At 49.9% G+C, this 27,192-nt stretch overlaps 1 protein-coding gene across 1 annotated transcript in view; it reads right to left on the bottom strand.

Moving 5' to 3' along the window:
* Positions 1-14,645: 14,645 nt before the first annotated feature.
* SETD7 (SET domain containing 7, histone lysine methyltransferase) overlaps positions 14,646-27,192 on the bottom strand; it is a 49,602-nt gene continuing 37,055 nt past the window's right edge. The window contains exons 7-8 of the mRNA XM_062199591.1: positions 24,975-25,132; positions 14,646-20,355 (exon numbers count right to left, since the gene is read on the bottom strand). Of these exons, the coding sequence (XP_062055575.1) occupies positions 20,175-20,355; positions 24,975-25,132 (339 nt within the window). The 3' untranslated portion in view covers positions 14,646-20,174. The remainder of the gene's footprint in view (positions 20,356-24,974; positions 25,133-27,192) is intronic.

The raw sequence follows: 27,192 nt of genomic DNA, 5'->3' as shown, positions 1-27,192 counted from the left end.
CAGGCAGAGTTAGATAGTGAGAGAGAGACAGAGACAGAGAGAAAGGTCTTCCTTTCTGTTGGTTCACCCCCCAAAATGGCTGCTACGGCCAGCGCACTGCACCGATCCGAAGCCAGGAGCCAGGTGCTTCCTCCTGGTCTCCCATGCAGGTGCAGGGCCCAAGCACTTGGGCCATCCTCCACTGCCTTCCCGGGCCACAGCAGAGAGCTGGACTGGAAGAGGAGCAACCAGGACAGAACCCAGCACCCCGACTGGGACTAGAACCCGGTGTGCCGGCACCGCAGGCAGAGGATTAGCCTAGTGAGCTGCGGCGCTGGCCAGATTTTTTTTTTTTTTTTTTAATTTATTTGAGATGTAGGTTACAGACAGTGAGAGGGAGAGACAGAGAAAAAGGTCTTCCATCCACTGGTTCACTCCCCAAATGGCAGCAATGGCTGGAGCTGTGACGACCTGAAGCCAGGAGCCAGGAGCTTCTTCCGGGTCTCCCACATGGGTGCAGGGGCCCAAGGACTTTGGCCATCTTCTACTGCTTTCCCAGGCCATAGCAGAGAGCTGGATTGGGAGAGGAGCAGCCGAGACTAGAACCAGCGCCCATATGGGATGCAGGTACCTACTGTACCACAGCACCAGCCCCAAGACCATCAAATTTTATCATTGTGTTCTGCTCCTCTGTTTGCACTTGCTTAGGCACAACACAACCAGCACTCATACGGGATGCTGTTGTTGCAGGTGGCAGCTTAATCTGCTGTGCCACAATGCCAGCTCCCAAAAATACATATTTTAAAATATTTTAAATTATTTATTTGAAAGGCAGACTCAGTCTGGGTTTCCCATGTCTGTGGCAGGGGTCCAAGTACTTGAGCCATCATCATCTGCTGCTTCCCAGGGTGTGCACTGGTAGGACACTGAATCAGGAGCAGAGTTGGGACTCAAACCCAGGCACCCTGATATGGGATGCAGCCCAAGCAGCTTCTTCCTCTTTTTTAAGATTTATTTATTTATTTTAAAGTCAGAGTTACACAGAGAGAGGAGAGGCAGAGAGGTCTTCCATCCGCTGGTTCTCTCCTCAAATGGCTGGAGCCAGGTGCATCCAAAGCCAGGAGCCAGGAGCTTCTTCCAGGTCTCCCATGTGGGTGCAGGCACCCAAGGACTTGGGCCATCCTCCACTGCTTTCCCAGGCCATAGCAGGGAGCTGGATCGGAAGTGGAGCAGCCGGGACTTGAACTGGTGGCAGTATAAACTGCAGGCTGCAGCTTTTACCCCGTGCACCACAGTGCCGACCCCCTAAGCAGCTTCTTAATGGATCCACTAAGCACTGCCCCTTATTCAGTAAACACTGATTGAGTGTCTTTGATGTTTCACACACCCTGCAAGGGACTAAGGACCTAGCAATAAGACGACAAAGGCTGTACTTGTACACAAAAAATAACTGTAGCTTGGAATAGAGGACAATGATGAAATAAAGTGGTGCTATGACAGAGGGTAAATGAGAGACAACTTCTAAGACAGGATGGCCAGGGAAGACATTGCTAATGAGGCCATGTGAGTTCAGAGTTGAAGGCTGAGGGGAGGGCACTGGGCGGAGGAATCAGCAGGTGTCAAGGCCCGGAGCCAGGAGAACTCTTGGCAAGTCTAAGGAACAGAAGGTCTGGCTGGAGCACAGAGTTGGGGGAAGGGACTGAATGAGATGTGGAGGTAGATAGGGCCAGTCCATGAGAAATAGTTTGAATTTTATCCTAAGGCTGCCATGAAAAGCCATTGAGGGTTTCAGCCAGGCAATAGCATGATCTGCTTTCCCGTCTGAAAAGATCATTGTGGTTGCTGCGTGAGAGGTGGCTTGCAGGAAGGCAGCATGCCAACGATGTGTATCTCCTTTGCATAGCTTTTCAGAAGCCTCTCAGCCACTGCCTGCCTCCCTGCCCCGGCGGCTCACCTGCCACCCCAGGCCTGCGGGCCAGCCCAGCTGCACAAGCTTCTTGGAATGTGAATATTTTGGTCATAGGAAGGCAAAGGGGGAAACAGCTGGTAAAACAAGCCTGTGGAATGGGTGGGGCAGTTTTTATTTATCTTGTTTATAAAGAGAACACAGAGCTCACAGGGCAAAGGGCACAGGCTCGGGTCCAGATCTATCGATCTCAAATCGAATGTGCTCTTTCATGACTTTCCATTACTCTGGGCCCTGCACAAGGCTGGTCCTGGTCACACTTGTCCCGGGGTGTCTCTTGGGAAACCATTCTTCTAACTCTGGATCCAACATCCAGCGACGTGAGCAATTATGGCTGACCAGGCACTGCAAGGGGTGCTGGGTTATCAAACTTGATGGACAGAAGTTTTCTAAAAAGATGAGAGAAGAACAGAATAAAGTGCATTGTGTTGTACTAGGAAATACTGTTCCAACACACAGAATAATAAAGTGGAGAGCAGGTGCCCCAGAGGATATGAAAGGCACTCCATTGAAGCGTGGGGAAAATATTGGAATTCCATGTTTGTATGGATATAGATGATACAGAGACACAGAAGTGCCTGGCCTGGGAGGAGAGCTGGCCAGGTAAAGGCAGGTGACATCTCTAACAAGAAATTTACAGTTCTGCCTGCAATGTTGCTGACCCTACTTGGCTGTCCCCTCAGCTGCAGTGTTCACTTTGGAAGTTGGGCTGAGTGAAGGGCTTTTCAGCTTAGAGCCAATAAGATCTGTGGCTCTGACCTGGGCATCCTTCGACTCCAGGGCAGGTCCATTTCCAGTGATCCAACTCTTGGCAGAGCTGCCAGGGCGCTTCACAAGCTGACTTCTGCTGAAGCCCAGGCTTACCACATTGAAAGCCACTGCAGTAGACTGTCTTGCCTGTTTTCGACATTTGAAGAGGGAACTGGTAAATAGAAATTTTTCTCTCTCTCTGTCTCTCCCCCTCCCTCTGTCTCTATGCCTTTCAAACATAAATACAAACATAAATACATACATATTTAGAAAAAAAAGGCACTGGTGCTGGTGCTGTGGCATAACAGGTAAAACCACTGCCTGCAATGCCAGCATTCCATATGGGCGCTGGTTTGAGATCCAGTTGCTCCACTTCCGATCCAGCTCCCTGCTAATGCACCTGGGAAAGCAGCAGAGGATGGCCCAAGTGCTTGGGCCCCTGCTCCCTTGTAGGATACCTGGAAGAAGCTCTGGGCTCCTGGCTTCAGCCTGGCCAAGCCCTTGCTGTTGTGGCCATTTGTGGAGTGAACCAGCAGGTGGAAGATTTCTCTCTTTCTGTGTCTCTGAAACTCTATCCTTCAAATAAATAAAAATCTCTTAAAAGAAAAAATAAAAACAAAAAAGGCATTAGGACAGGTGATGTTTGCCTCTGTGACACTAGCTTTTTGGCATGTTTATAGCTAATAACCTTCTAGGTTTCTAATTTTCTCTGATTTTTACTGTGAGAATTTAAAAACCCAAAACACCTAGTACAAGATAACAAACCTCCTCCTCTGTGACTCAGCTTCCTCACCTGTACCTGTCTGGTTGTAAAACAGTCCCAGCCACTTCCCCCACCGCCCCGACTATTTTGAAGAACATTCTGGCCGGCGCCGCGGCTCACTAGGCTAATCCTCCGCCTTGCGGCGCCGGCACACCGGGTTCTAGTCCCAGTTGGGGCACCGATCCTGTCCCGGTTGCCCCTCTTCCAGGCCAGCTCTCTGCTGTGGCCAGGGAGTGCAGTGGAGGATGGCCCAAGTGCTTGGGCCCTGCACCCCATGGGAGACCAGGAGAAGCACCTGGCTCCTGCCATCGGATCAGCGCGGTGTGCCGGCCGCAGCGGCCATTGGAGGGTGAACCAACGGCAAAAAAAAAAAAAAAGGAAGACCTTTCTCTCTGTCTCTCTCTCACTGTCCACTCTGCCTGTCAAAAAAAAAAAAAAAAAATAGAAGAACATTCCGAGCACCCCGATTGTTGTCTGAGCTGTTTTATCCATTCAAGTCCCGCTGGTCTGACAGTCATTGTTGTCCTTCTCTGGTGAGTTTCTCTGCTCTGATCTACAGTGGCTCCCAAGAGGCATTTTTGTGTTCTTGAGGGAAGCCCAGGCTCTGATGATGACCGTTATCGGTAAGCAGAGTGGACTCAGCTTACTTTGAGCTCTTCTGAATTCCCCAGGAGCATCAATATGAGCACCAGTTACTGGGCTGCTCTGAAAAGTGGGAACATCTTGGGGGGACCTGATCCCCAGGTAGGCTGTGTGTAAACGCGGCCCAAGAACCTGCACGTTCAACAAATTCCCGGAGGATTCCTCCGTCCCACTCGGAGAAGTGACTGGCCGAGAACATTTTCTGAGGTTAAGGCACACAGGTCAGGAGCTGTGGTGCTGAAAAACTGGAAAGGAGACTTTCGGCAAACAAGCTGCATTTTTCGTGTGCTTTTCTGTCCTCTTCCTGGCCAGGTCTCATTGCGCACCGGGTCAGAGGCCCTGAGCTGGAAACCTATGCTCTCCAGTGACCTCTGTTGTGGGGGTAGGGGCCCCCAAATTATGTAGTGGGGATCGAGAGCCCTGGCTGGGCTCAGGGAGACCCCCAGCTAGACTTGGTGCTGATTCCTGCCTTCCCCGTGTGTAAGAATGCGACAAGGAGATGTAGGGAGAGGAGAACAGAACAGGGTTTACTGAAAGTACACAGACGTGAGCATGGTGACCTCAAGAGAGAGAATTGCCCCCCAGCCTGGCTGGGGTCATCCCCTTATAGAGTAGGGCTGGTGCTCAGGGGGTGACCTGATTGAGGATTTGGGGCAGGACTGCAGCGCACCTGGTGGTCCCCAGGAAGGTGTCATGGCATCTGGCACGTGATGGAGAATGAGGCGGAGGTGTGTGATGAGGGTTGCGTGTGCTGACTCCTCAGCGCTGTTGGCTCAGCGTGGGAGATGGGGGGATTTGGGTGGTGCCTGTAAATTGGGTCTTGGGAGACCCTGCCTCCTCATCCCTTCTTGAGTGCAGCCTTACCCATATCAGCTTCCACGGAGGGAGGTGTGTGACTTTTTAAATAGCTACTGACGGTTCAGAAGTCGCTTGTTTCCAGGTTTCTGGCTGTGGTCCGCAGGGTGGTGGGTGCGGGAAGTCTGTCTTAGATCAGTGATGTTCCTGTGCCCACACGTGTGCACATGCATGTATATACAGGGGATCTCAAAAAGTTTGTGGAAAGTGCAATCAAAAGATACATTTAGGGTGGGCATCCAGCCTGTTGGTTGAGTGGGTACCGAGTGGGGTACCTGGGATTGGTGACCAGCTCTGCTTCTGACTCCAGTTGCCTGCTGATACGGGGACCTGGGAGGCCACAGTCATGGCTCGAGTAATTGGGTTCCTTTCACATATGTGGGGGATCAGGATTGAGCTCCTGGCTCCTGGCTTTGGCCTGGTCCAGCCTGGGATGGAGCTGTTGAAGATTATTTGGGGATGTGAACCAGAGGTGGTGCTCTCTTATTTTTCTATGTTAAAAGGAAATAAATAGGGGCTGGCTCTGTGGTGTAGTGGATTAAGCCATCATCTACAGTGCTGGCATCCCGTATGGACACCGGGTGGAGTCCCAGCTCCTTCACTTCCAATACAGCCCCTTGCTAATGCACCTGGGAAAGCAGCAGAAGATGGCCCAAGCGCTTGGGCCCCTGCCACCCATGTGGGAGGCTCAGATGAAGCTCCTGGCTCCTGGCTTTGGCTTTGCCCAGCCCCAGCAGTTGTGGCCATTTGGGGAGTGAGCCAGCAGATGGAAGATCTCTGTTTTTGTCTCTCCCTCTCTCTCTGTAATTGTGACTTTCAAATAATTAAATAAATCTTTTTTAAAAAAAAGAAAGAAGAAAGAGAAAGAAAGAAAGCATGGAAGGAATGGAGGAAGGTGAAACAAGAAGGGAGAAAGAAAAAGAAAGGCAGGCCAGTGTTGTGGTGCAGCAGGTCAAGCCGCCACTTGCAACACCAGGATCCGATGTCAGAGTGTTACAGAAACCTGGGATGGGAAAACACCCTTCGTTCAAACAGGCACCAGACAGTGGAGGATCAAAGCAGTTTATTAATTAATCCTGCTGATTCCAGGCTCAGCTGGGATCATTTCCTGAGAACTGAGCAACAATTCCAATTTTCTTACAATACTTATGGGTTCATCAACATCATACCTTAGCTGTTGCAACATTGGTGGGTTTAAATTGCAGCCTACATGACTTAGGACCACACTTCCAATGGTCGGTGGGTCCAGTATATTTGTAAAAGAGATATGAGGAGCAGATTCATAGGACAGATTTATGACTGGAGTTTACAGAAGCAGAACTTAGGACGTCTTCCCTCCCTAGACAAGATCGCAGTGGGCAGCTGCTTCACTAGTTAATTGTGAGCAGCCACTTTTCAAGGTTTGTGTTGGGAAGGGGGCGGGATTCGTTTTTCTTTGTCTCTGGCTGTGGCTGGCCACATTTCCTCTACAAGAGCTCTGGCTTGAATCCTGGCTGCTCCACTTCCATCCCAGATCCCTGCTCATGTGCCTGGGAAAGCAGCAGAAGACGGTCCAGATGCTCAAGTCCCTGCTACCCAAGTAGGAGACCCGGATGGAGTTCCAGGCTCCTGGTTTCAGCCTGGCTGAGCCCTGGCCATTGCATCCATCTGGGGGAGTGAACCAGCAGATGGAAAATCTTTCACTCTCTTTGTAATGCTGCCTTTCATTTAAGCCCCCGCACGCCCCGCCAACACACAAAGATTTCCCTGATTTGGAGAAATTTCATCTTTGCCCCAGAGAGGAGTTAATTGTCGAGTCTAGCAAGAAACCCAGGAAGGCTTCTGCCCAGCAGGTTTAATTCTGTCCTGTTGGTGCCTGCCTTTAGCAGGTAACTTCCCCTCGTGAGCTGACCCTTTCCCCCACATTGTTGGATCATTACGGATGAGAGGTAGGCAAGTGTAAGATTAGATTGATTGAGGATTAATGAACCCACAGGTCATGTTTCGCAGACACCTGTGCCCTAGTGAGATAGGATTTTAAAGAGCTTGGCAGCACTAAAATACTTTTGTTTGTTTTAGAAGATTAACCAGCTTTCTTCGGCTTAGTTCCAAAGGAGGTATGAACCCTCCTGACATGTGAGCTGATGGAGAACATTAAAAAGCCCTGAAAGTAGTGTCTTCATTCAGCGACTCAAAGCCCAGCCTGATGAGAAGAACGAACAGCAGCCGGGGGACATCAGGTCTGTTTTCCCAACGTGTGAAGTCAGGTTTTTATCTTCACATCAGACACTACATGAGGATACATGTTCGCCACAAGAGGGAGCCAGACCAGGAATAGAACAGTGGCTGTTCTGGAAATAGAGTTCAGAGCTGGGAGAGCGCAGGTGACTTCCGGTGAGGTCATCAGTGGTGAGAGTTGACTGTATCCTTTGAGTGGCCCTGGCTAAACCTCAGAGGGTTCCTCCTTTCCTCCATATGTTTGAAACATGTTGTTTTGTGCAGGTGCTTCGACACCTAGGGCCTTGGCTGACTCTAGAGGGACTGTCCCTAAAAGACATCCAGGTCCTAGAGATGACAAATGACTGGCACCTTTCCTGTGCAGACAAACCAACTCGAAGCCCATGCCTACACAGGCCTGCTACTCCTGCCCCAGCCAGCTCAGGGCCAGGTTCCAGATGACCAGACAGCCCCACCCCTTACTGTGATTATTCAAGCTCGCCAATCCTAAACCAGCTCACCTGCCTCATCCTCCTTCCTATAGACACCACAGTGAGCTGTTCCCAGTGGTCCAGCTGCGTGTCGGAGTGCCTGGGTTCCATTCTTGGCCCAGGCTCAGCTTCCCGCGTGAACATAGCCTGGGAGGCAGTGGTTGATGGCTCAAGTTGTTGGGTTCCTGCCACCCACATGGGGGACCTGGGTTGAGTTCCTGGCTCCCAGCTTTGGCTGGGGGGACTGCTGCAGCCATTTGGAGAGTGAACCAGATGGAGAGAAAAATCTGTGCCTCTGTCACTGTCTCTCTGTTTTTCTGTCTCCTGGATAAATAAATGAAAATAAAAAGTGAACCATGGTGAAGTTTCTTGCCCTCCTTGCTCCTTCTACCTCCTGTTTGATCCTGCGCTTCTCTGAGTGCCCTACACCCCTGTAACACATCCCCTCTTTGAAACTGTGAGTGACAAACCATCTTCTCAATGGTATTTGTCTTCTGATCTTGGCCTCGCCATACCTAAATAACAGTGAAGCCAATTTTTTAAAAATGCCTAGCCCCTCATGTCAGCAACCCTGCCTCTGCCTATGACACATCCCAAGCCCAGCTACTTCTCCTCGCCTTGGTTCCCCCTACACCCCCTCCCACCACCTCGTAGGCCCTGCTTCCCACAGGGTCCCCTGTCCTCTGCCAGTCTCTATGCAGCAGCCAGGGTGACCCTGTCACACGTGGGATGAAGCTCTTGCCACTTTCTGTTCAGAGCCCTCCTACTAGAGGGCTAATAGCAGGAACTCAGTGTTTTTAGGGGGCCGATGCTGTGGAATAGAGGGTAGAGCTGCCGCCTGCAATCCTAGCATCCCATATGGGTTTTGGTTCCAGATCGGCTGCTCCACTTCCAATCCAGTTCTCTGCTAATGCACCTGGGAAAGCAGTGGAAGATGGTCCAAGTGCTTGGGTCCCGGCACCAGCGTGGGAGACCTGGAGGAAGCTCCAAGCTCCTGGTTTCTGATCGGTCCCACTTTCTGGCCATTGCAGTCATCTGGGGAGTGAACCAGGGGATAGAAGATCTCTCTCTGCCGCTGTCTGTCTGTAACCCTGCCTTTCTAATAAATAAATACATCTTAAAAAATAAAAACATAGGGGCCGGCACTGTGGCACAGTGGGTTAAAACCCCAGCCTGAAGCACGGTCATCCCACATAGGCGCTGGTTCGAGTCCCAGCTGCTTCTCTTCTGATCCAGCTCTCTGCTATGGCCTGGGAAAGCAGTGGAAGATGGCCCAAGTCCTTGGGCCCCTGCACCCACATAGAAGACCCAGAAGAAACTCCTGTTTCCTGACTTCAGATCAGCTCAGCTCTGGCTATTGCAGCCATCAGGGGAGTGAACTAGCAGACAGAAGACTCTCTCTCTCTCTAACTCTTCCAAATAAATGAAAATAAATCTTAAAAAAAATAATTAAAAATGAACATAAAAACATTAAAAAAGTGTTTTTAGGGCCTTTGGTTAACAAAGTTGAACCAAGCTAGTTTTTCTTTAAAAACAAAAGGACTTTTACCCTCATTGGCTGGCTTCCTCTCATGCTCTGAGTTAGTCCTTAGAGTGGATTGGGGAGCCCCTGTGAGATCGGACTCCTGCTCTCCCTCGGAGCTCATCAGCACCACCCCCCCCCCCACCTCCATACCAGCTGCTGGCCCCCTGAGGTTCCCCGGCCCTGGCCTGCTCCTGTTCAGCCCGGGATCTCTCCAGTCTCCTCACTTCATTCTCGCCCTCCCTCAGGAAGTGAGGTCTTGCCTGACCTTCCAAAAATCAAAATCCAGCGCCCCCCCCCCCCCCCCCGACTTCTCCCACACCACTCGCCCTGGCAGCCACAGTTACTCACGTGCTGGTTGATGATCAGTTTCTTCACTGAAATGTCAGCTCCCCAAAGGCGCTGCCTCGGGTTTTGCTCCAGACTGGTTTGTTAAGGGCCTAGGAGAGTGTCTGCCATGTGTGAAGCCTGAGGAACGTGTTGAATGGACGAATACTTCGTCAGGTAAGACACACTTGCTGGTGTAGGCCAGCTGCTGGGTCTCTTATTAAATAGCCCAGTGTGGGGCTGGACTTGAGCACAGTGGCTGTCGCTTGGGACACCTGTGTCCCAGACTGCAGTGACTGGGTTCAAGGGCTGCCTCTGCCGCTGCCTCCAGCTTCCCCTGAATGCACCCCCTGGCGGGCAGCAGGTGATGGCTCAAGTACTTGGGTTCCTGCCACCACATGGGAGACGTGGTTGAGTTTCTAGCTCCTGACTTCGGTCTGCCCAACTTCACCTGTTGTGGACATTTGAGGGGTGAACCAGAGGATCGAAGATCTGTCTCTCTGCCATTCAAATACATAACATGGCCTGTCCACGTCCATCCCCTGGTGCAGAGAATGGAGGACTGGGAAGGGCAGGTCCTGAAGTCAGGCCAGGCTCCCTGGGGCAGGAGTCCCCACGGGGGACTTCTGGGAAGGAGGCAGGTTTTGGTTGTGCCCCAAATGATGGCATCCCAGAGCACAAGGGTCATGGGTCAAACAATCTTTATTCCTTCAAGGTATCATTGTCACTTTAATTTACAAAGAAGGTTGGGGCCGGCGCCATGGCTCACTTGTCTAATCCTCTGCCTGCGGTGCCGGCATCCCATATGAGAGCTGGGTTCTAGTCCCGGCTGCTCCTCTTCTAGTCCAGCTCTCTGCTGTGGCCCAGGAGGGCAGTGGAGGATGGCCCAAGTGCTTGGACACCTGCACCTGCTTGGGAGACCAGGAGGAGGCACCTAGCTCCTGGCTTCGGATTGGCGTAGCTCCAGCCGTAGCGGCCATTTGGGGTGTGAACCAACGGAAGGAAGACCTGTCTCTCCATCTCTCTCTCTCACTAACTCTAAATGTCAAAAAAAAATAATTTACAAAGAAGGAAACTGAGGCACAAAGGCACACAGTGACACAAGGGCGGGGCTGGGATTTCAATCTAAGATGATCACCAAAGTTCTCTTAAACATTACAATCCACTGACTCCCTGTCATTCATTCATTCTACAAGAATTTATTGAGTGCTTGCTTTGGGGCTGATGTTAACGCCAGGTTGGTGAAGGAAGTAGACTAAAAGCCTAGTCTGTGGTGGAGGGAGGAGAAAGACAGTCCACGATACACATACAGTGACTCAGTTCTGTAGTATGTTGGAGGCAATGAGTGGTGTGGCAAAACCAGAAAGGCGGTAATGTGGGCTGCAGATGCGGGAGGGACAAGGGTGCTGTGATGTAAGTGGGGTGGCCAGGGATGGCCTCATTTTCCTGAGAACCTGCAGGAGGTGAGGGAGGGGGCCAGGCAAGGAAGACACACACACAGGTCCAGGGAGGGGAGCCGGCCTGGTATTTGTAGAGATGGCCAAGGAGGAGTGGTGGATGGGCATTATGGCACAGCTGGCAAATTGCCACTTTGGACATGTCCATCTTGGCATTCCATGTAGGAGTGCCAGATCAGGGTCCTTGCAATTTCGCATTTCCCATCCAGCTCCCTGCTAATGTTCCTGGGAGGCAGCAGATGATGGCCCAAGGATTTGGGTCCCTGCTACCCACATGGGAGACCTGGAAGGAATTCCTGGCTCCTGGCTTCAGTCTGGCCCAGCCCTGGCTATTGCAGCCATTTGAAGAATAACTCAGAAGATGCCTCTCTCTCTCTCTCTCTCTCTCTCTCTCTCTCTCTCTCTCTCTGCCTTTCAAATAAATATATCTTAAAAAAAAATAAAACAAAAGAAGAGGCACCGTGGCATAGTAGGTTAACCCTCCACCTGCAGTGCTGGCATCCCATATGGGTGCCGGTTCTGGTCCTAACTGCTCCTCTTTTAGTCCACCTCCCTGCCAATGGCCTGGGAAAGCAGTAGAGGATGGCCCAAGTGCTTGGGTCCCTGCACCTGCGTGGGAGACCCAGAAGACGCTCCTGGCTTCATACTGGCCCAACTCCAGCTGTTATGGCCATTTGGAGAGTGAATCTGCGGATGGAAGACCTCTCTCTGTCTCTCTCTTTCTCTCTCTCTCTCTCTGTAACTCTGCCTCTCAGATAAATCTTAAAAAACCAAACCAAACCAAACCAAAAAGAAACCCACTGCCACAACAGAAAAATGAGTGATCTAGTTAAGCTATGGACAAAAGACCTGAATAAATCTTAAGAGAAAAAGACAGCATCGGGGTGAGTGTGGCCGGAACAAGGAAGCAAGAGGGAAGGGCAGGGGACATGCAGCCCTCTCTGTCTTCCGAACCCTGAAGCGGCCTGCGCTGCAGGTTTGTGCCTGTTTGCCAGGGAGCTGTCTGGAGTCCAGGCTCCTGTGGACAGCGCAAAGCTTTCCACGGCCACTCAGCCCACCTGGGTCCCCACGGAGAGCCGAGAACGAGGCTCCATCATTAAGGAGGTTGTATGTGCTGGAGCCCAGGCAGGAGAAACAGCCAGGATGAAGCAGCCATGGCTGACACCTGGCAGCAGGTGGATAGGGACCGGACTGGGACAGAAATGGCTGAACAGTAACATGCTGGGCAGCTGGTCTGCGTGTCACAGCGACAGGCACAAGAAGGGACGGCAGTTAGGGGATCCTCAGACTGCCTGGCTGCAGGACTGAACGAGGCAAAGGAAACCTGAGAGAGTAAAGGAGGCCTGAGTTCCATGAAGGGGTGCATGGCAGTAGGAGTGGGGGCACCCGTGAGAATGGCAAGGCAAGCAGCCCGGAGCCTCCTGGGCTGCACACCCTGCCTCTACCACTCTCCAGCTCTGTGACCCTGCTGCTGAATGGCAAGCTACGCCGCAGGTCTGTGCCTCTGTCTTCCTTTCTGTAAAATGGGTGTGACTTAGTGTGCATTCTGTTGCTATCCAATACTGGATATGGGTCATTTACAAGGAGAGAGGTTTCCTTTGGCTGCCAGCTCTGGAGGCTGGGAAGGCCAGGGCAGCGGCTGGTGCTGACCTCACGCTGCTTCAGCTCAGGGCCTGCAGGTGCACTGGGAGACAGAGTGTGAGGACAGCCTGGCTTTATAACAACCCACCCGAAGGGTGGGCACTGGGGTACAGTAGAATCAGCAGCTACGTGGGACTCCCACATTCCTTATCGGAATGCTTGGGATCTAGTGCCTCCACTTCTGATCCAGCATCTTGCTAATGTGCCTGGGTGGCAGCAGGTGATGGCTCAAATACCTGGGCCCTGCCACCCTGTGAGAGATGCAGATGGGGTTCTAGGCTCCTGAGTTTGGCCTGGCCCAGTGCGGGCTATTCCAAGTATTTGAGGAGTGAACCAGTGGATGCAAGATCTCCCTCTGTCTCTCCCTCTCTCTCTGTCACTCTGCCTTTCAAATAAATAAAATTTAAAAAAGAACTAAACAGGGGCTGATGTGGTAGCACAGTGGGTTCAGCTGCCGCTTGCTTTGCCAACATCTCATACTGGGGCACCAACTCAAGTTCTAGCTTCTCTATTTCCAATCCAGCTCCCTGCTAATGTGCCTGGGACAGCAGATACATAAGGCTGGAATACTTGGGCACCCACGTGAGAGACCTGGATGGAGTTAGGTTTCCTGGCTTCAGCCTGGCCCAGCCCAGGGCATTGCAGCCATTTGGGGGAGTGAACCAGCAGTCTCTCCTTGCTCTGTCGCTCTTACTTTTCAACGAAGTAATTAACAAAATTGCCAATTTTAAAATCAAAGAACCTAAACAATGCGCTCTATTCATAAGGGAGAGGCAGTGCGGGAGGATCAGTATGTAATTCTGTCAGAAAGGCCGGTGTCCCTCACAACCGAAATCACCTCTTCACCGCCCCTCCCAACAAGACTGCAGTGACAAGCACATGGCCACAGGAGTATGGAGGGAGACAAACCAAACTCCCATGTCGCACCGTGCTAGCAGTGCCTGGATCCCGGAGCGGCTGAGAAGATGACAGGGATATTCTAAATCACTTCAAGTTGCCTGGGAAACCCCAGGTAATTGTGTCTTTGAAGAATGCCCTTCACAAATCACTCTAGGAATTTTTGTAAATTGGTTTTTGAATTTTAAAAATTATTAATTTATTTGAAGACACTAAACTTCCTTCTTCTGCGAAGAAAATAAGCAAAACAAAATCCTTGGGCTGGTGCAGCACAGTGCGGTAAGACTCGGCCTGCGGTGCTGGCATCTCCTGAGGGTACCAGCTCGAGCGAGTCCCGGTTGCTCCACTTCTGATCCAGATCTCTGCTAATGTGCCTGGGAAAAGCAGAACAAGATGGCCCAGGTGCTTGAATACCCACGTGGGAAACCCGGATGGAGTTCCAGGCTCTTTGGCGTTGGCCTGGTCTAGCCCCTGGCCATTGCAAACAGAAAGAAAAATCTTTCTCTCTGTAGACATTTGGGGAGTAAACCAGTGGATGGAAGATATCCTTCTGTCTCTTTTTCTCTCTCTGTAATCTGTAACTCTGTAATCTGTAACAAATAAATCATGTTTTGTTTGTTTGTTTTGAAATAAAGGAGTGAACAGCTTGGGGCCTTTAGCAGAAGGTCCCTGTGACAGGGAAGCATTGTTGGACTCCCTTTGACTTTGGCCTTGGGAATGTGGCAGAGTTGGCTTTGGGAACACTGTCTGTGAACTGGGCAGGAACGGGAGGTTCCTGGCCGCTGGGTCCAGTTTCATCGCAGGATGCCTCACAAGCTGCCTCTATCTCCTCCATGCCCAAGGAGTGTCCCTGACCATCTCCTTCACACGCAACACCCTTAACGTGTGTCTGAGTTCTATCAGACACCTAGGGTGGCCAATCGCTCTGGATAGACGGGTGTATGCGGAGTCACGCCAAATATACAACAAGCTCCGAACAGTCCTCTCTCCTCCTCACTCTTACCATACTGCACTGAATATGGTAGATGGCCAATATTTTTAAATTATTGCAATGTGAAGTTTGCTTAATAATTTAAACGTATGAGGGGACACATACCCAGAAAACTATTACTGCTTTTCTGCCCTGGATGACCAAAGGAAGACAACGACAGATGATTGTATATTTTGTTTAATACTTGCATTGTTTCTATAGCGCAATTATAGCAATCTTTAAATTTACTTTTCATTACAAATATTTGTCAAGTTTTGTTTCAGAAACATTTTTCCTACTCTCTTGCACATGCACCCAGACACACTACAAAAAACTCATTCATCACACAGTAAGGGCAAACAGTATTCATGTAAACATCTTCCATTAATTTCCCATAATTTAAAAAAAAATCATAAAATTATAGATATTGAATAAGGCTCATAGATTTAGTTCAAATTCCACAAAAGACCAAAAATGCTCCTTAACTGTCGTGGGGTTAACTTTGGGTTGCAATAATGCTGAAAGCACCCCCTGGCTGCCATTCCTTAAACATCCCTCACAAGCTTGTAAGTGCATTTCCAGATAGAAAGAGAACATAGAAAACCCAGGAGGAGAAACTGCTGAAGGAGGGAGCTCAGAATCACAGACATGACGTTCTCCTGTAAGCAGGCATGACGGGGTCCCTGCGGTTTCCCAAAACAGGAATCAAGGTGAAGTACAGTGACCCAAAATGTAACCCAGTCGATATGTTAAGATACACTGGTGTGTGTGTTCATATTGCTAGTATACACAGTGAAAATTTGTCATAATATTTATCATTTCATTATATCTAGGACCAAAGTGGAAAAGGAAAAAAAAAAAAAAAACACGCAAGTTGAACGTCCTCGAAAGGAGTTTTTTTTTTTTTTTTTTTTTTTTCCCTGTAACCTAAGAGTTAGGAGAGTCGGGAGGTATGTCCTAGGGATGTGAATGGTTTTGCTCCTAAAACGACTTCTAAGAGCTGTGTGTGAAGTCACAGAGGAAGCGAGGGTGCGCGGGACCGAGGCCGTCTCTCTGTCTGGTTGGAAGTCGGGCGCTCAGGGGCATAGTCTTCCAGAGCCCAGACAGGGAGTGAGTGGGCTGTGCTGAGAAACCGGCCCCCTGCTGGCGCCTGCCGCCGCCTCTCGGGCAGGCAGCCAGCGCTGGCAAAGCCGCGAAGTCCCACCCTGGGGCCTGACCCCAGCTCCATGGAGGGCAGCCTCCCTGACGTGTGTGGCTAGGCAGTGAGGGTGGCGGCCGGGAACCCCAGCTCCGAGGCTCCCACGGCCGAGTCTGGCTTCTGATTCTGCTGCCCTGCAAAGAAATTGTGCTCCGGGGAACTGCACCAGCGTCTCTAATGCCTCTGACTCACCCTGGGGCCCCTCGGGGGCCCGCAGGGATGTCGCTGAAAGGTGAACACACCTCCGTTAGCACCTAACTTACCACCAGGAAGCGGCGGAGGCACTGGGGAAGCCCACGAACTCGCTCCACACCTCGGGGCAACCGCCTGGGGGCGCTGCCTCGAGCCAGAGTGATTTGTAGGCTTTTGATTTCTAAAAGTCAAAATTGATCTGCATTGTATCTCAATAGACTCCTAGAATTCTCACCAAAATTTGTGTAATCTGTTTAAATAGCACTGGAGTAATTCAGCTTCATTTAAATATAGTCATTCTACCAAGAAAATATTTCATACAAACATCTATTTACATACAAACACATTAAAATTTGCGAAAAGGGCTTCCACCCCTGTGGTCATATGGCTTGAGAGAGTTTCATTGCTTTGAGTATGTATGCACACATTTGGCAAAAGGAAATTATTGAAATTTAGTATTTTTAAAGTAAAAAAGCCTCCAAATTCCTGAAAGGAAAGTTCAAAGAAAAAAACAAACAAACAAAAAATCTATCGAGGTACCTCAAGTGGTTGCAATTTTAATAGATTTTGTGAACCTTTGATCTGTGGCAAATAAACATTACAACTATCAGTCTTGCAACGTAGTTTTGCTTGTTTTTCTAAAACAAAAGATGTCACGATTCTATTAAATCACTACTCTTAAGACAGAAACTCGAGGCAACTGTTTTAAACCCAAAAAATGGAAAACTGTACCTCTACCCTCTTGGAAGATTTTAAATGCATTTTGAGATGAGCGATTGAAATTTCTGTATATTCCATGAAAGTTACTAAAAGCATCAGTACTGTCTCCCCAAGATAACCCTGTAGCTCGCTGTTCACAATGAAGGAGATTTGGATCGTCACATTTCCACGCTGTGCATGGCGACAAGTGGTCTTCTTGGCCTTTTTGGGTTGTTGGAGAGAAGGAAATCGATTTTCAAGCATGAAGAACCCCAGGGCCAATAGCTCTAACTATAGTCCCAGGCAGGTTCAGAGAGGTCGTGAAAAACGAATTTCCTTCCTGGATGCTCAGGTCGGGCTGTGGGGTTGAAGCAGGTTGAAACAAGAGTAGGTCCTGCAAAACCCAAGTCCTCCTCCTCTGTGGCCTTTGCATCTCGTCCTTCCTGTGAGTCGGACATTCAGTCCTACTGCGGCGTTTGTGAGTCCATTCAATGTCCAGCTGGGACATGCTCCTCCAGGCTACGTCCTAGTCCTAACTCTACCATGAGATAGTAGCTCGTTCTAGAAAAGATGCTACGGGAAGATCTAGTCATGCAGGATTGGACTGAGACAGCTCTGAGTGAATCTCCTGGACAATGCTGTTGTTTAGGAGCGCATAGACTCACATCTCCACTCCCGCCACGTGGGCCCCTGCACATCCCTGTGGTGACCCGGATACGGAGTCAGCTGCTTCCTGACATAGCTCCTGCTACAGCGGGTGAAAAACATGCCATTCTGAGGCTGTTCCATTCGCACTTTGGTTCAAACAAGGACCACACTGGTCTTTCCCCAGCAGCCAACTCCTTCTGAAACCCTGGCCCTCACCACTTCTTTCCCCACCTGCACAACACAGCGGGTCTCAGGGCCCCTCCATTCCTACCTGTGCAAAGCGGAATGTGTGTGCATGAGGGGAGGTGTGGTGGGGGAGAGCAGGTGCGACAGCATCACTCAGGGGTACAGAGCATCTGGAGGAAGGTTCACACAGAAGGGTCTGGAAGAGAGAGAGAGCGAAAGAGCGAGCGAGCTGGAGACACAGACTACAAGAGAGGAGAGCGACTTGCCTGGAGAGTTGGGGATGGAGGAGTCCGGCTAGGGCTGGGGTTCCACCTAGAAAGCCAGGTTTCCTTGTGTGGGAGGAGAGAGAAGAAGAAAGAGCCGGGGCTGGGAAAAGGCAAGCAGGAAGTGTGGAGAATCAGGCAAAAAGTCAGAGAGAGGCTCAGCGTGGGTGTCCTCTTGCCTCCAAATTACCTGGAGGTCACAGACACACGGCCTGGTTGTCAGCTGAGTGTTTTCACGCAATATCTAATTGGAAGAATTGATCAGTTTACTTCAGGACTCCTAACCATCTTCAATCCCTTTGATCCAAAAATTTTGTTCTAATTGCATTTCAAGGGGATCACTAGAGTACCCTTCTGGGAGAGAAATTATACCCCAGCGTGGCGGTGACCGCGGGAGACCACAGACGGCTGTGTCACAGGTCTAACCTGCACCCTGCTCTCTCCGACCTCTCTCCCTGACCTGGCTCTGCAGGCCCCCCTGACTGGGGCTACTTCCTCCTGTCGCTCACTTTGGGATACCTTTAAATGAAAGCACCTATCAGAATCCAAGTCCAGAGACTCCGTCCGTCTGCCACAGATTACAGAACAATCTCTTTCTACAGAATAGAAGTGATCCTACCCTGCTGCCTTTTGAGCTAAAAACCTCATGCAGTTCCTTTTGCAGGAGCCCTTCCTGGAAGCCCTGAAGACTCCCTCTTGTACTGTGAACCATCAGCCTAAGCATCCAAACAGGAATCCAGCTGGATCTCCCCAAATCCCCCACCACCTAGCTCCAAAGCACACAGCCAGGCGTCCAGGAAGCCTGGCCTTGAAAAGGCCAGATGGACAGCTCGGTCACTGCCTTGAGGGGTGAACCCTGCAGGCTGCAACCCCTTTCCCCGCCCCTGGGATACCTGAACTCCAAGTTGCCGGCTGCCCTGGATCACGCTCTTCTATTAAAGGCGTCCTAAGAGCACTGTCTCACTGACAAGAGCTAGCAAACTTTCTTTTCCCTGTCTCCTGGTTCTTCCACCGCTCCCAGCCATACTTCTCCCATCAGCGGGAGCTCACTGTGGACTACAGCTTGGAAGGCTTCTGCTTTCAAGGCCAAACCGACTGGGGGCGACAGATGGCCACTGCTGATGGTTGCAGGTCAGAGCAAGATCTTCCTGCGACCTCATCGCAGCACCTGAAGAAGACCAGCTCCAAATCGGTGGCATGTGGTGCACTGCTTATCGAAAACCAAGCATTCCGGATTCATTCAGAGCCATCCCAGCTATGTTATCGATCTAATGTGCTAAACTAAAAAACAAGGGTTTTCTCCTTATTTCTGCAGTTGTGATTACGCATGGCTTGCAAAGATGGCTGAAAGGCTATTGATACTGCTGCTGTCAACTACACAGGTGCTAACTCTTCAGTTTATAATGCTCTGAAGCAAGTCAGTTTTGAAATTACAATGAGCAAGAGTAAGGTTTGATTTGTACCTAGAGATCAGTATGTCTGCCTTAACAGTATTGATTTAAAACTTGTTGTTTGAATTCTGTGTTAGAACTCAAGTTTGCTATTTGACTTTTGAGTTCAATGCACTGTGCCACAAGCCAGACTGCGCTATGTTATGTACATTTAATGTGTCCCCAAGGAGAAAAAAAAATGACTAACACTATTGAAGATATTGCAAAATTGCCACAGTTACTGCTTAGAAATACTAATATTCCTCTCTTCTCTCTTAAAGTATATATTACAACTCTCCCATAACTTAATGCAAACAAAGTAAATTCATTTCTTCCCACATCTTAAAGCAAAGATATCTTTGTTCACATGCGAGAATAATAATTCTATAATAACAACTCCCGGCTCTATGAGCCAGTACTTTATATTAGGGTGTAATAATGAAACAAAGAGCCAGAAAGACCTACGCACTCCCAGTGACACAACACCCGTTTGGAAGGTTTCTCTCATCATCCATCCGGGAGGATAGCTAAGACAGGGAACAGGACTGAGAATTGAAATGACCCAAAAAGAGGGCTTCTGGGTACTAGGAAAAAAACAAAGCCAGTCTATTGCAAGATACAGATCAAAGGTTAGAAGGCAAATTATACTACATTTAGAGAATACAGATGTAATCATTCTCTATTTCCCTCACGGCGCAGAAGCAAGTGTGATACTGCAATCTGCATTGGCCGGAGGGGGAAAAAAAAAACCACTGATGACACATGACCGAAAAGCCCCATCTCCCGTTTTCAGTCTGATCATTTGGCATCTCTGAATTTGGGACAGATTTAGACCCGAACCGCCACCGAACGTCACGCCGCCGTAGGTCGAGTGCTCCACGAACCCTCTCAGTAGGATGTTGCTGCAAGGCTAGCTAATTTTAAATCTGGTATGAGTAATGCAGTCAGACCTAGTTAGTGTGCGAGAGCGTCGCTGCTAGCGCAGCCCGAGAGGATGTGATGGTGCAGCACGAGCAGTCCCTGGCTGTCCCATTGTCGGAGAATCGTAGTGCATAGATCCAAGTTTCTGTGCCAGGTCTCTGGACCCCCGGGGCCAGGCCTTTCACTTTTGCTGGGAGGCCTGGAAGGCTTTTAGCTCCACCTGGTACCACTCGGGGGCTTCAGGCCCACTCTTGCCGGGGGGGCTGTGGTCATAGCCGTAGGCGACCGTGAGCTCCTCGTCAGCCTCCACCGCTCGCAGGGTGCGGATGCATTTGATGGGCCCAAAGCGGGGGTGGACAAACCTGAGCAGGAAGAGGCACACGGTCATTCCTGGGGCCAGGCTGGGGCAGAAGGCAATCACCTACATGCTCCTCCCTGGCCGCCACTGGTGTGAACGCAAAGTGCGGTCCGCAGGGCAGCTGGCTTCCGCTCACCCGGAACCTGGTGGGACATGGAGCCCCCCAGCCTTACCCCAGGCCCACGGGGTTGCAGCCTGCATTGTAACCACACTCCCGGGTGATGCACTGGCATGTTCAAGTTTGAAAAGCACTGCTCTATGTTTTTGAGCACACACGGCCCTCTGTATTTTGTAAAACCAGCAACCAGGGTCAACCACAAACATCTCTCCTTAATTAGAAAATCAGATCCAGTGATCCCATCAGCATTGCAGCACTTCTGGCTGGCAGCAGATGCTAACATGGCTGGTAGCATCAGCTTACCTGGCTGCACCTCGGGGAGAAGGCTTTGCTGGTGCCTTAGGACTGAAACAACCCCGTTTCTTTCTAAAATCTCAGCTTTTGGATCTTCAAAACAAAAAATCCCATCTTTCCCCTCATCCACATAGAGGACACATAAAAGCAGATGAAGATTTCTTTCTGAGAGGCAGGTCTGCACTACTCTGCCAATCTGCTTTTTTAGCATTTCCCTGGGAAGCACCCTGCAAAGGGAGCAGTGCCTCATCCCTGTAACAAACCCTCTCGCAGAACCAGAAGTGGGGTCAAGGCCATGACCAACGTCAGCTGCTGCCAAAGGCCCAGCCAGCCCCAGTCCCCAGCACAGCCCCCCACAGGAGGGGCTGGTAAAAATAGACTGAGCTCACTCCCAGACGCTGAGATGGAAAGGAACCAGCTTTGCTTTATATGCATCTGGTCAAATACATCTCTGTCATTTAGTCACCTTTTGAACCAGAAGGCCAGTTCCAGGCCCTAAAGTGGAGCGGCAGGGAGTGTGTCTGTGGCTCCCAGACACATTTTACCATACAGTATGCAAAGGAACAGCCTCTACTCAGTGCCACATGGGGTGCTCTGTCCATCTTACTTGGGTTTCATGTTTCCCGGAAAGTCACTTAACTTGGTTGGGGTCAGATGGCTGTGGGGTGAGTGCTGGTTCCACACGTGAGAACTGTGTGCTCTTGGGGAGCCTGCCTTGTATCTGAATCACACTGTTGTCACCTGCAAGATCCTGGTAATACTTACTGTACAGCACCTCTGGGGTGAAAGATGGGGTTACAAATGGCAAGCACTTCATATGGCGCCCGGGACAAAGTGAGGACTTAGCTAGTGCTCATCACTATGTGTGTGAGCATGTGTACGAGTGTGAGTGTGCATGTGTGTAAGCTTGCATGCATGAGTGTGTCAACATGTTTGCAGGAGTATGTGAACATGCACATATGTGAGTATGTCTGTGTGTAGACATCTGTGAGAGTGTGAGCATGCAAGTGTGTGAACACATACATGTGTCAGAATGTGAGTATGCATGAGTGTGTGAACATGCATGTGTGTGAGTGTGCAAGTGTACAGAATGACCAGGCTGTGCTCCATTGCAAAGGAGATGCCTGACCCAGGGACTCAGGAATTCCTCATTAAAATTACAACTCTTTGTCTTTAAATTAAAATATCTCATCACAATTTACATCATATTTTTAGTGCAGTGTAAAAAATAGCACTCCTGAAACAGAGCTCTGGGTAGCCTTCCAAAACATTGAAAATAGTGCTGTGTTGAATTTCTGGGCCTAAGTCTTCTTTGAGGATTCCCTCGTATTTTCATTTTCTTACTCATTGTCATTATTTTCGGAGGGTAGATAATGGGCAGGCTGAAAAGAACGAACTCGGTTTCAAGTGCTGGTTTTTGAAGAAGGCACCAAGGCGCAGCAATGGCTAAGAGCACTTAGGCAGAGTGCTTAGGAGGCCGGTGTTTCCTCGCCTGGGATCTGGGAAGATGGGGCAGTGGCCTCAGGAGGGGTGGGGAGGAGTGATTGAGGCAACGTAGGACTCGCAGTGGGCAGGGCACCTGCTAGCGGTGCTCAGTGAATGTGAGCTGCACGGTCAGCCGCCAAGTCAAACCTCCGTGCCAAAGGGCTTGGCTCCTTGTCGGCATGTCACCCACACTCACAGCTGGGAAATTAGCTCCCTGCTGTCCCATGTGACATTTTGCACAAGACCACAGTTTTGAGGGTACTTCAAAAAGTTCATGGAAAATAGAATTGAAGATATGTTTATTTTGGTGCAAAATATTTTGAAACCCATGAATATGAAGTGGTCTGGAAGAGTGCATAGAAAATGTATATTGGGGACCGGTGCTGTGGCACAGCAGGTTAAAACTCCAGCCTGCAGTGCCGGCATCCCATATGGGTGCCAGTTTGAGTTCCGGCTGCTCCACTCCCAATCCAGCTCCCTGCTAATGTGCCTGGCAAAGCAGTAGAAGATGGCCCAATCTCCCTGGCACCTATGTGGGAGATATGGGGGAAGCTCCTGGCTTCAGATGAGCTCAGCTCTGGCTGTTGTGGCCACATGGGGAGTGAACCAGCGGATGGAAGACCTCTCTCTCTCTCTGTCTCTACCTATCTCATAACCCTGTCTTTCAAATAAATAAAATAAATCTTTAAAAAATTTTAAAAAATGTATATTAGGAAAAAAACTATGCATGGATTTCAAAATTGTTTGCACAAAACAAGCTTATCTTTTAATTCTGTGAACATTTTGAAGTAGCCTCGTAAAACAGCTTATAAATTATTGCTTTAGGTTAAAGCACATATAACAATGCCAATGATTTCAGAAGTGAATGTCATGAATTGGTATTTGACTATTGTTCATGTAGTCTTTCTATTATCTCAAATGACTAATATTTGGTCACACTGAACTTGCAAAGAAATAAAGCAACAAAATCAAGACCTGAGTACAGGGTCTTAATTTTGCATAACGGGACCTTCTCTTGGGTCCCATGGTCTTTTTCTTTTGGTGAGAAAGATGTCCTTGCAATGAAATCACAGAACTGGCTGGAGCAGCTTAAGCAGCAATAATGCTGTTTAGTTACTATTGCTTTAAAAATGTTGCTGTTAAGCTGAGCACAGCTTGGAATGATGCTCTGGCCTTATCCACATTGGCCATGGACGCCTTGGGGTTAGTAACCGTGTCAGTTTCATTCCACATGACACATGTCCTTTGCCCTTTAAACAGAAGATGCAGTTCCAGTGCTAGTTACTGGCTGCCAAGGAGAGCAAGGCGCTGCCGGATGATTTTTCAGCCATCTCAGAGACGCGAGAAGGAACATTCTTGAGGAACCTCCAAATCCTGGCAATTTTCCTCCAGATGAAGTGCACACGATCCGCTCTTGCCTATGCTAACAAGTGGGATGACTGAGGGCTGCAAGCTATAGCTGCACAGAGAGGGTTGCACACAGCTCATCAGCTCCCAGGAATTACTGGCATCCTCCGGCCAAGCTAAGGAGAAAGATGGCGATGGTACAAAGTCCAAGTGTATGCTTTCGAGAACAGTCAGAGATGCTTGGCTTTGGAATGAGAATATCCAGGGAGCACATGAAAACTACTCAACTACTTGGAGAGCTACCTTGTAGAAGACAGGTTGACACAGGGGACAGGAGAGAAAGGGACACAATCAGTGTTGAGGGCTGGATGTCACTAGGGCTTACTATAAAGAACTTGCTAGTCCTCCGAGCCAAAGCTAATTTCATATCTGTTTCATTTGCTGGGACAGCTGCCTCTGCAGATAATAAGAATCCCCCTAACCTGTGGAGGTTTCCAGGCAGAGATCCAATGAGCAGATGGAAGAGAAGGCTCAAGCTCCAACAGAGGGTAGGAGTCAGATTATTAATATTTTTAACGACCGCCTTAAGATATAAGTCACACATCATACATTCACCTTTGTGAAATGGACAAGAGTATGGTGCTTAAATATTCAACAGTTGTGCCATCATCCCCATGATCTAATCTTACAACAGTCTAATCCCCCCAAAGCGAAACCCTCTACCCACCAACAGACACCTCTCATCGCCCCCCTTCCAGTGCTAGGAAAGCACGAATCTACACTCTCTGCAGATGTCCTATTGTGGACATTTCCTATAAACGGAGTCACACAACAAGTGCCCCTCTGCAGCTGGATCCTTTCGCCGTGAGTAATGTTTCAGGTCTCATATATACTGCGGCATGCGCCATTCTGTTTTGTTATCAACTAGCAGGGACTCGGATTTGACTGGTCTCTTCCAACACTGAGACCTCATGCCCTGGGCTTAGGTTTGATTTTCCTTCCTGCTTTCACATCATGAAAGAGTTCTGTAATTGTCTCCAGGAGCAGAATAACTTGGAGCTTTACCATTCTTCCCAATAACACTATGCTTAATTTTCCAGAATGAGAAAGCTGATGGACAAAGAAGGCAGCCAAAAAGACAGCAGCCACTCAGTATGGAATTTCCATAGCATTTCTCCCCTTTGAAGCCCTTTGCGTTTCTTAGCTTGCCAAGGCTGCAAAATGGGGCTGTTTGGGTTCTGAGCTTCGAATCAGCACCCTGTGGCCTGAGGCAGAGGATGCTCGGTTGTTCTGATGGGGCAGGAGACATCTTTTCCACACCCCCCACCCCTCAGGGCCCTGAGGCCCCAGAGCCACCCCCATGCTGGCGTCATACTTACATATCATAGATGCAGTTTGGAGTGAAGGAGTGATTCGCCTTGTGTCCCAAGGAGGCACAGTACTTGGATACGTGGTTATAGGGCTCAGGCACATCAATGACCGTTTCTTCATCGAGGGAGAGGGTGTTCCCATTAAGGGCCCAGTCCCTGCTGTCAACCTGCAGAAAGGAAGACAGCAAGTGTCCAAGAGGCCCCTCCTCCCAGGGGCTCAAAAACACTGGAGACACTAACTTGTATGTCCTTCAACTTCGTAATCTTAGTGTCAAAGACATGAAAAAACTTAATGTGGGCTGGTGTTGTGCTGCAGCAGGTAAAGCCTCCTCCTGTGGTGCCCGCATCCCACATGGGCTCTGGTTCAAGTCCTAGCTGCTCCACTTTTGATCCAGCTCCCTGCTACCGCACATGGGAAAGCAGTGGAAGATGGCCCAACTGCTTAAGCCTGTGCCACCTACACGGGAGACCTGGACAGAGTTCTTGGCTCCTGGCTTCCGTTTGGACCAGCCTGGACAATTGCATCCATTTGGGGAGTGAGCCAGTGGATGGAAGATCTCTCTTTTTCTGTCTCTCCCTCTCTTTTTCTAACTCTGCCTTTCAAATAAGTAAATAAAATAAATTTTAAAAAATTAATGCATTTCTCCACACAATGATGGTGCAAATGACATATGTGGGCCGCTCAGCAGCTCAGTTTACTATTTTTTTTTTAAAGATTTATTTATTTATTTGAAAGTCAGAGTTATACATAGAGAGGAGGAGAGGCAGAGAGAGAGAGAGAGAGGTTTTCCATCCAATGGTTCACTCCCCAATTGGCCGCAACGGCCGGAGATGCATCAATCTGAAGCCAGGAGTCTTCTGGGTCTCCCACGCGGGTGCAGGGGCCCAAGGACGTGGGCCACCTTCTACTGTTTTCCCAGGCCATAGCAGAGAGCTGGATCAGAAGAGGAGCAGGTGGGACTAGAACCGGTGCCCATATGGGATGCTGGCGCTTCAGGCCAGGGCGTTAACCCACTGCGCCACAGCGCCAGCCCCCTCAGTTTACTATTGATTGACATTTTATGTCCCTTATAAAGACAGTCAAAAGTATAACCAGATAAGCTGACTTAAAAGTAGACGAGGGGCCGGCCAGTGCTATGCCGTAGTGGGTAAAACCGCCACCCGCAATGCCAGCATCCCATATGGGCGCCAGTTCGAGTCTCAGCTGCTCCTCTTCCAATCCAGCTCTCTGTTATGGCCTGGGAAAGCAGTGGAAGATGGCCCACGTCCTTGGGCCTCTGCACCCATGTGGGAGACCCGGAAGAAGCTCCTGGCTCCTGGCTTCAGATCTGCACAGCTCCAGTCATTGCAGCCACTGGGGAGTGAACCAATGGATGGAAGACCCCTCTCTCTCTCTCTCTCTGCCTCTCTGTAACTCTGCCTTTCAAATAAATAAATAAATAAATAAATAAATAAAATCTTAAAAAGTAGACAAAGGCCACTTGCCACTGTTCTTTCCTGAATGCCTGGCTGAGGAGCCGTTGTGGTGATGTCCCTCACCAGGAGGGACCTTGCTATAATTCTGCCCCCACCCCCCAGCCCCAATGCTGAGTTTGCCTTCGTGAACAACTAGGCCACATCCTGCAGCTCCCCAGGGCCCCTCTGGGGGTGCTGGGAGTATTTCTGCTGTGCCCAGCCATGCCCAGGAACACCCCAGGCCCCAGCTTGGAGTGGCTGAAGAAGCTATGAGCATCTCCATGGATAGGGAGGAGGCCCCTCCATGGGGGGGGGGGCCCAGCAAAAATGTGCAAACAAACGAAAAACAGGCAAATAAAATGAGGCAAAAGAAGAGGCAAAGTGGAACCAGGAACAAAGGGGCTGCAAGGACGTCCTGCACCTGTGCCCCAGGAGGGCCATCAGCGTGACCAGCAGACAGACCCGACGAGGACCAGTGTACTCTCCTACCTACAACAGGATTTGCCACCTGCAGGGCAACCATGAGGATTTCCCTCTCCAAAGTACTCCCAGCCAGCACCCCCAGGACCTGGGCATGCCGGCCCAACAGCCTCCGGGAGCCAACAGGACTGCATTTTCGTACAGGACTGCTCTCTCTTGGAGGCGGACCATCCCTCCTGCCTCTCCATCACAACCATGCCTTTATCTGTATATGACAGTTACTCAGTGGGCGTTCACTGAGTGACGACTGTGTGTCAGATGTTGTTCTAGGTACCAGGATCCAACCCAGCAG

This window comes from Lepus europaeus, chromosome 8, assembly GCF_033115175.1.
Source record: "Lepus europaeus isolate LE1 chromosome 8, mLepTim1.pri, whole genome shotgun sequence".
In the NCBI taxonomy this organism is placed as follows: domain Eukaryota; kingdom Metazoa; phylum Chordata; class Mammalia; order Lagomorpha; family Leporidae; genus Lepus; species Lepus europaeus.
The sequence above is the reverse complement of the archived record's forward strand: the minus strand, read 5'-3'. Positions and strand labels throughout refer to the sequence as shown.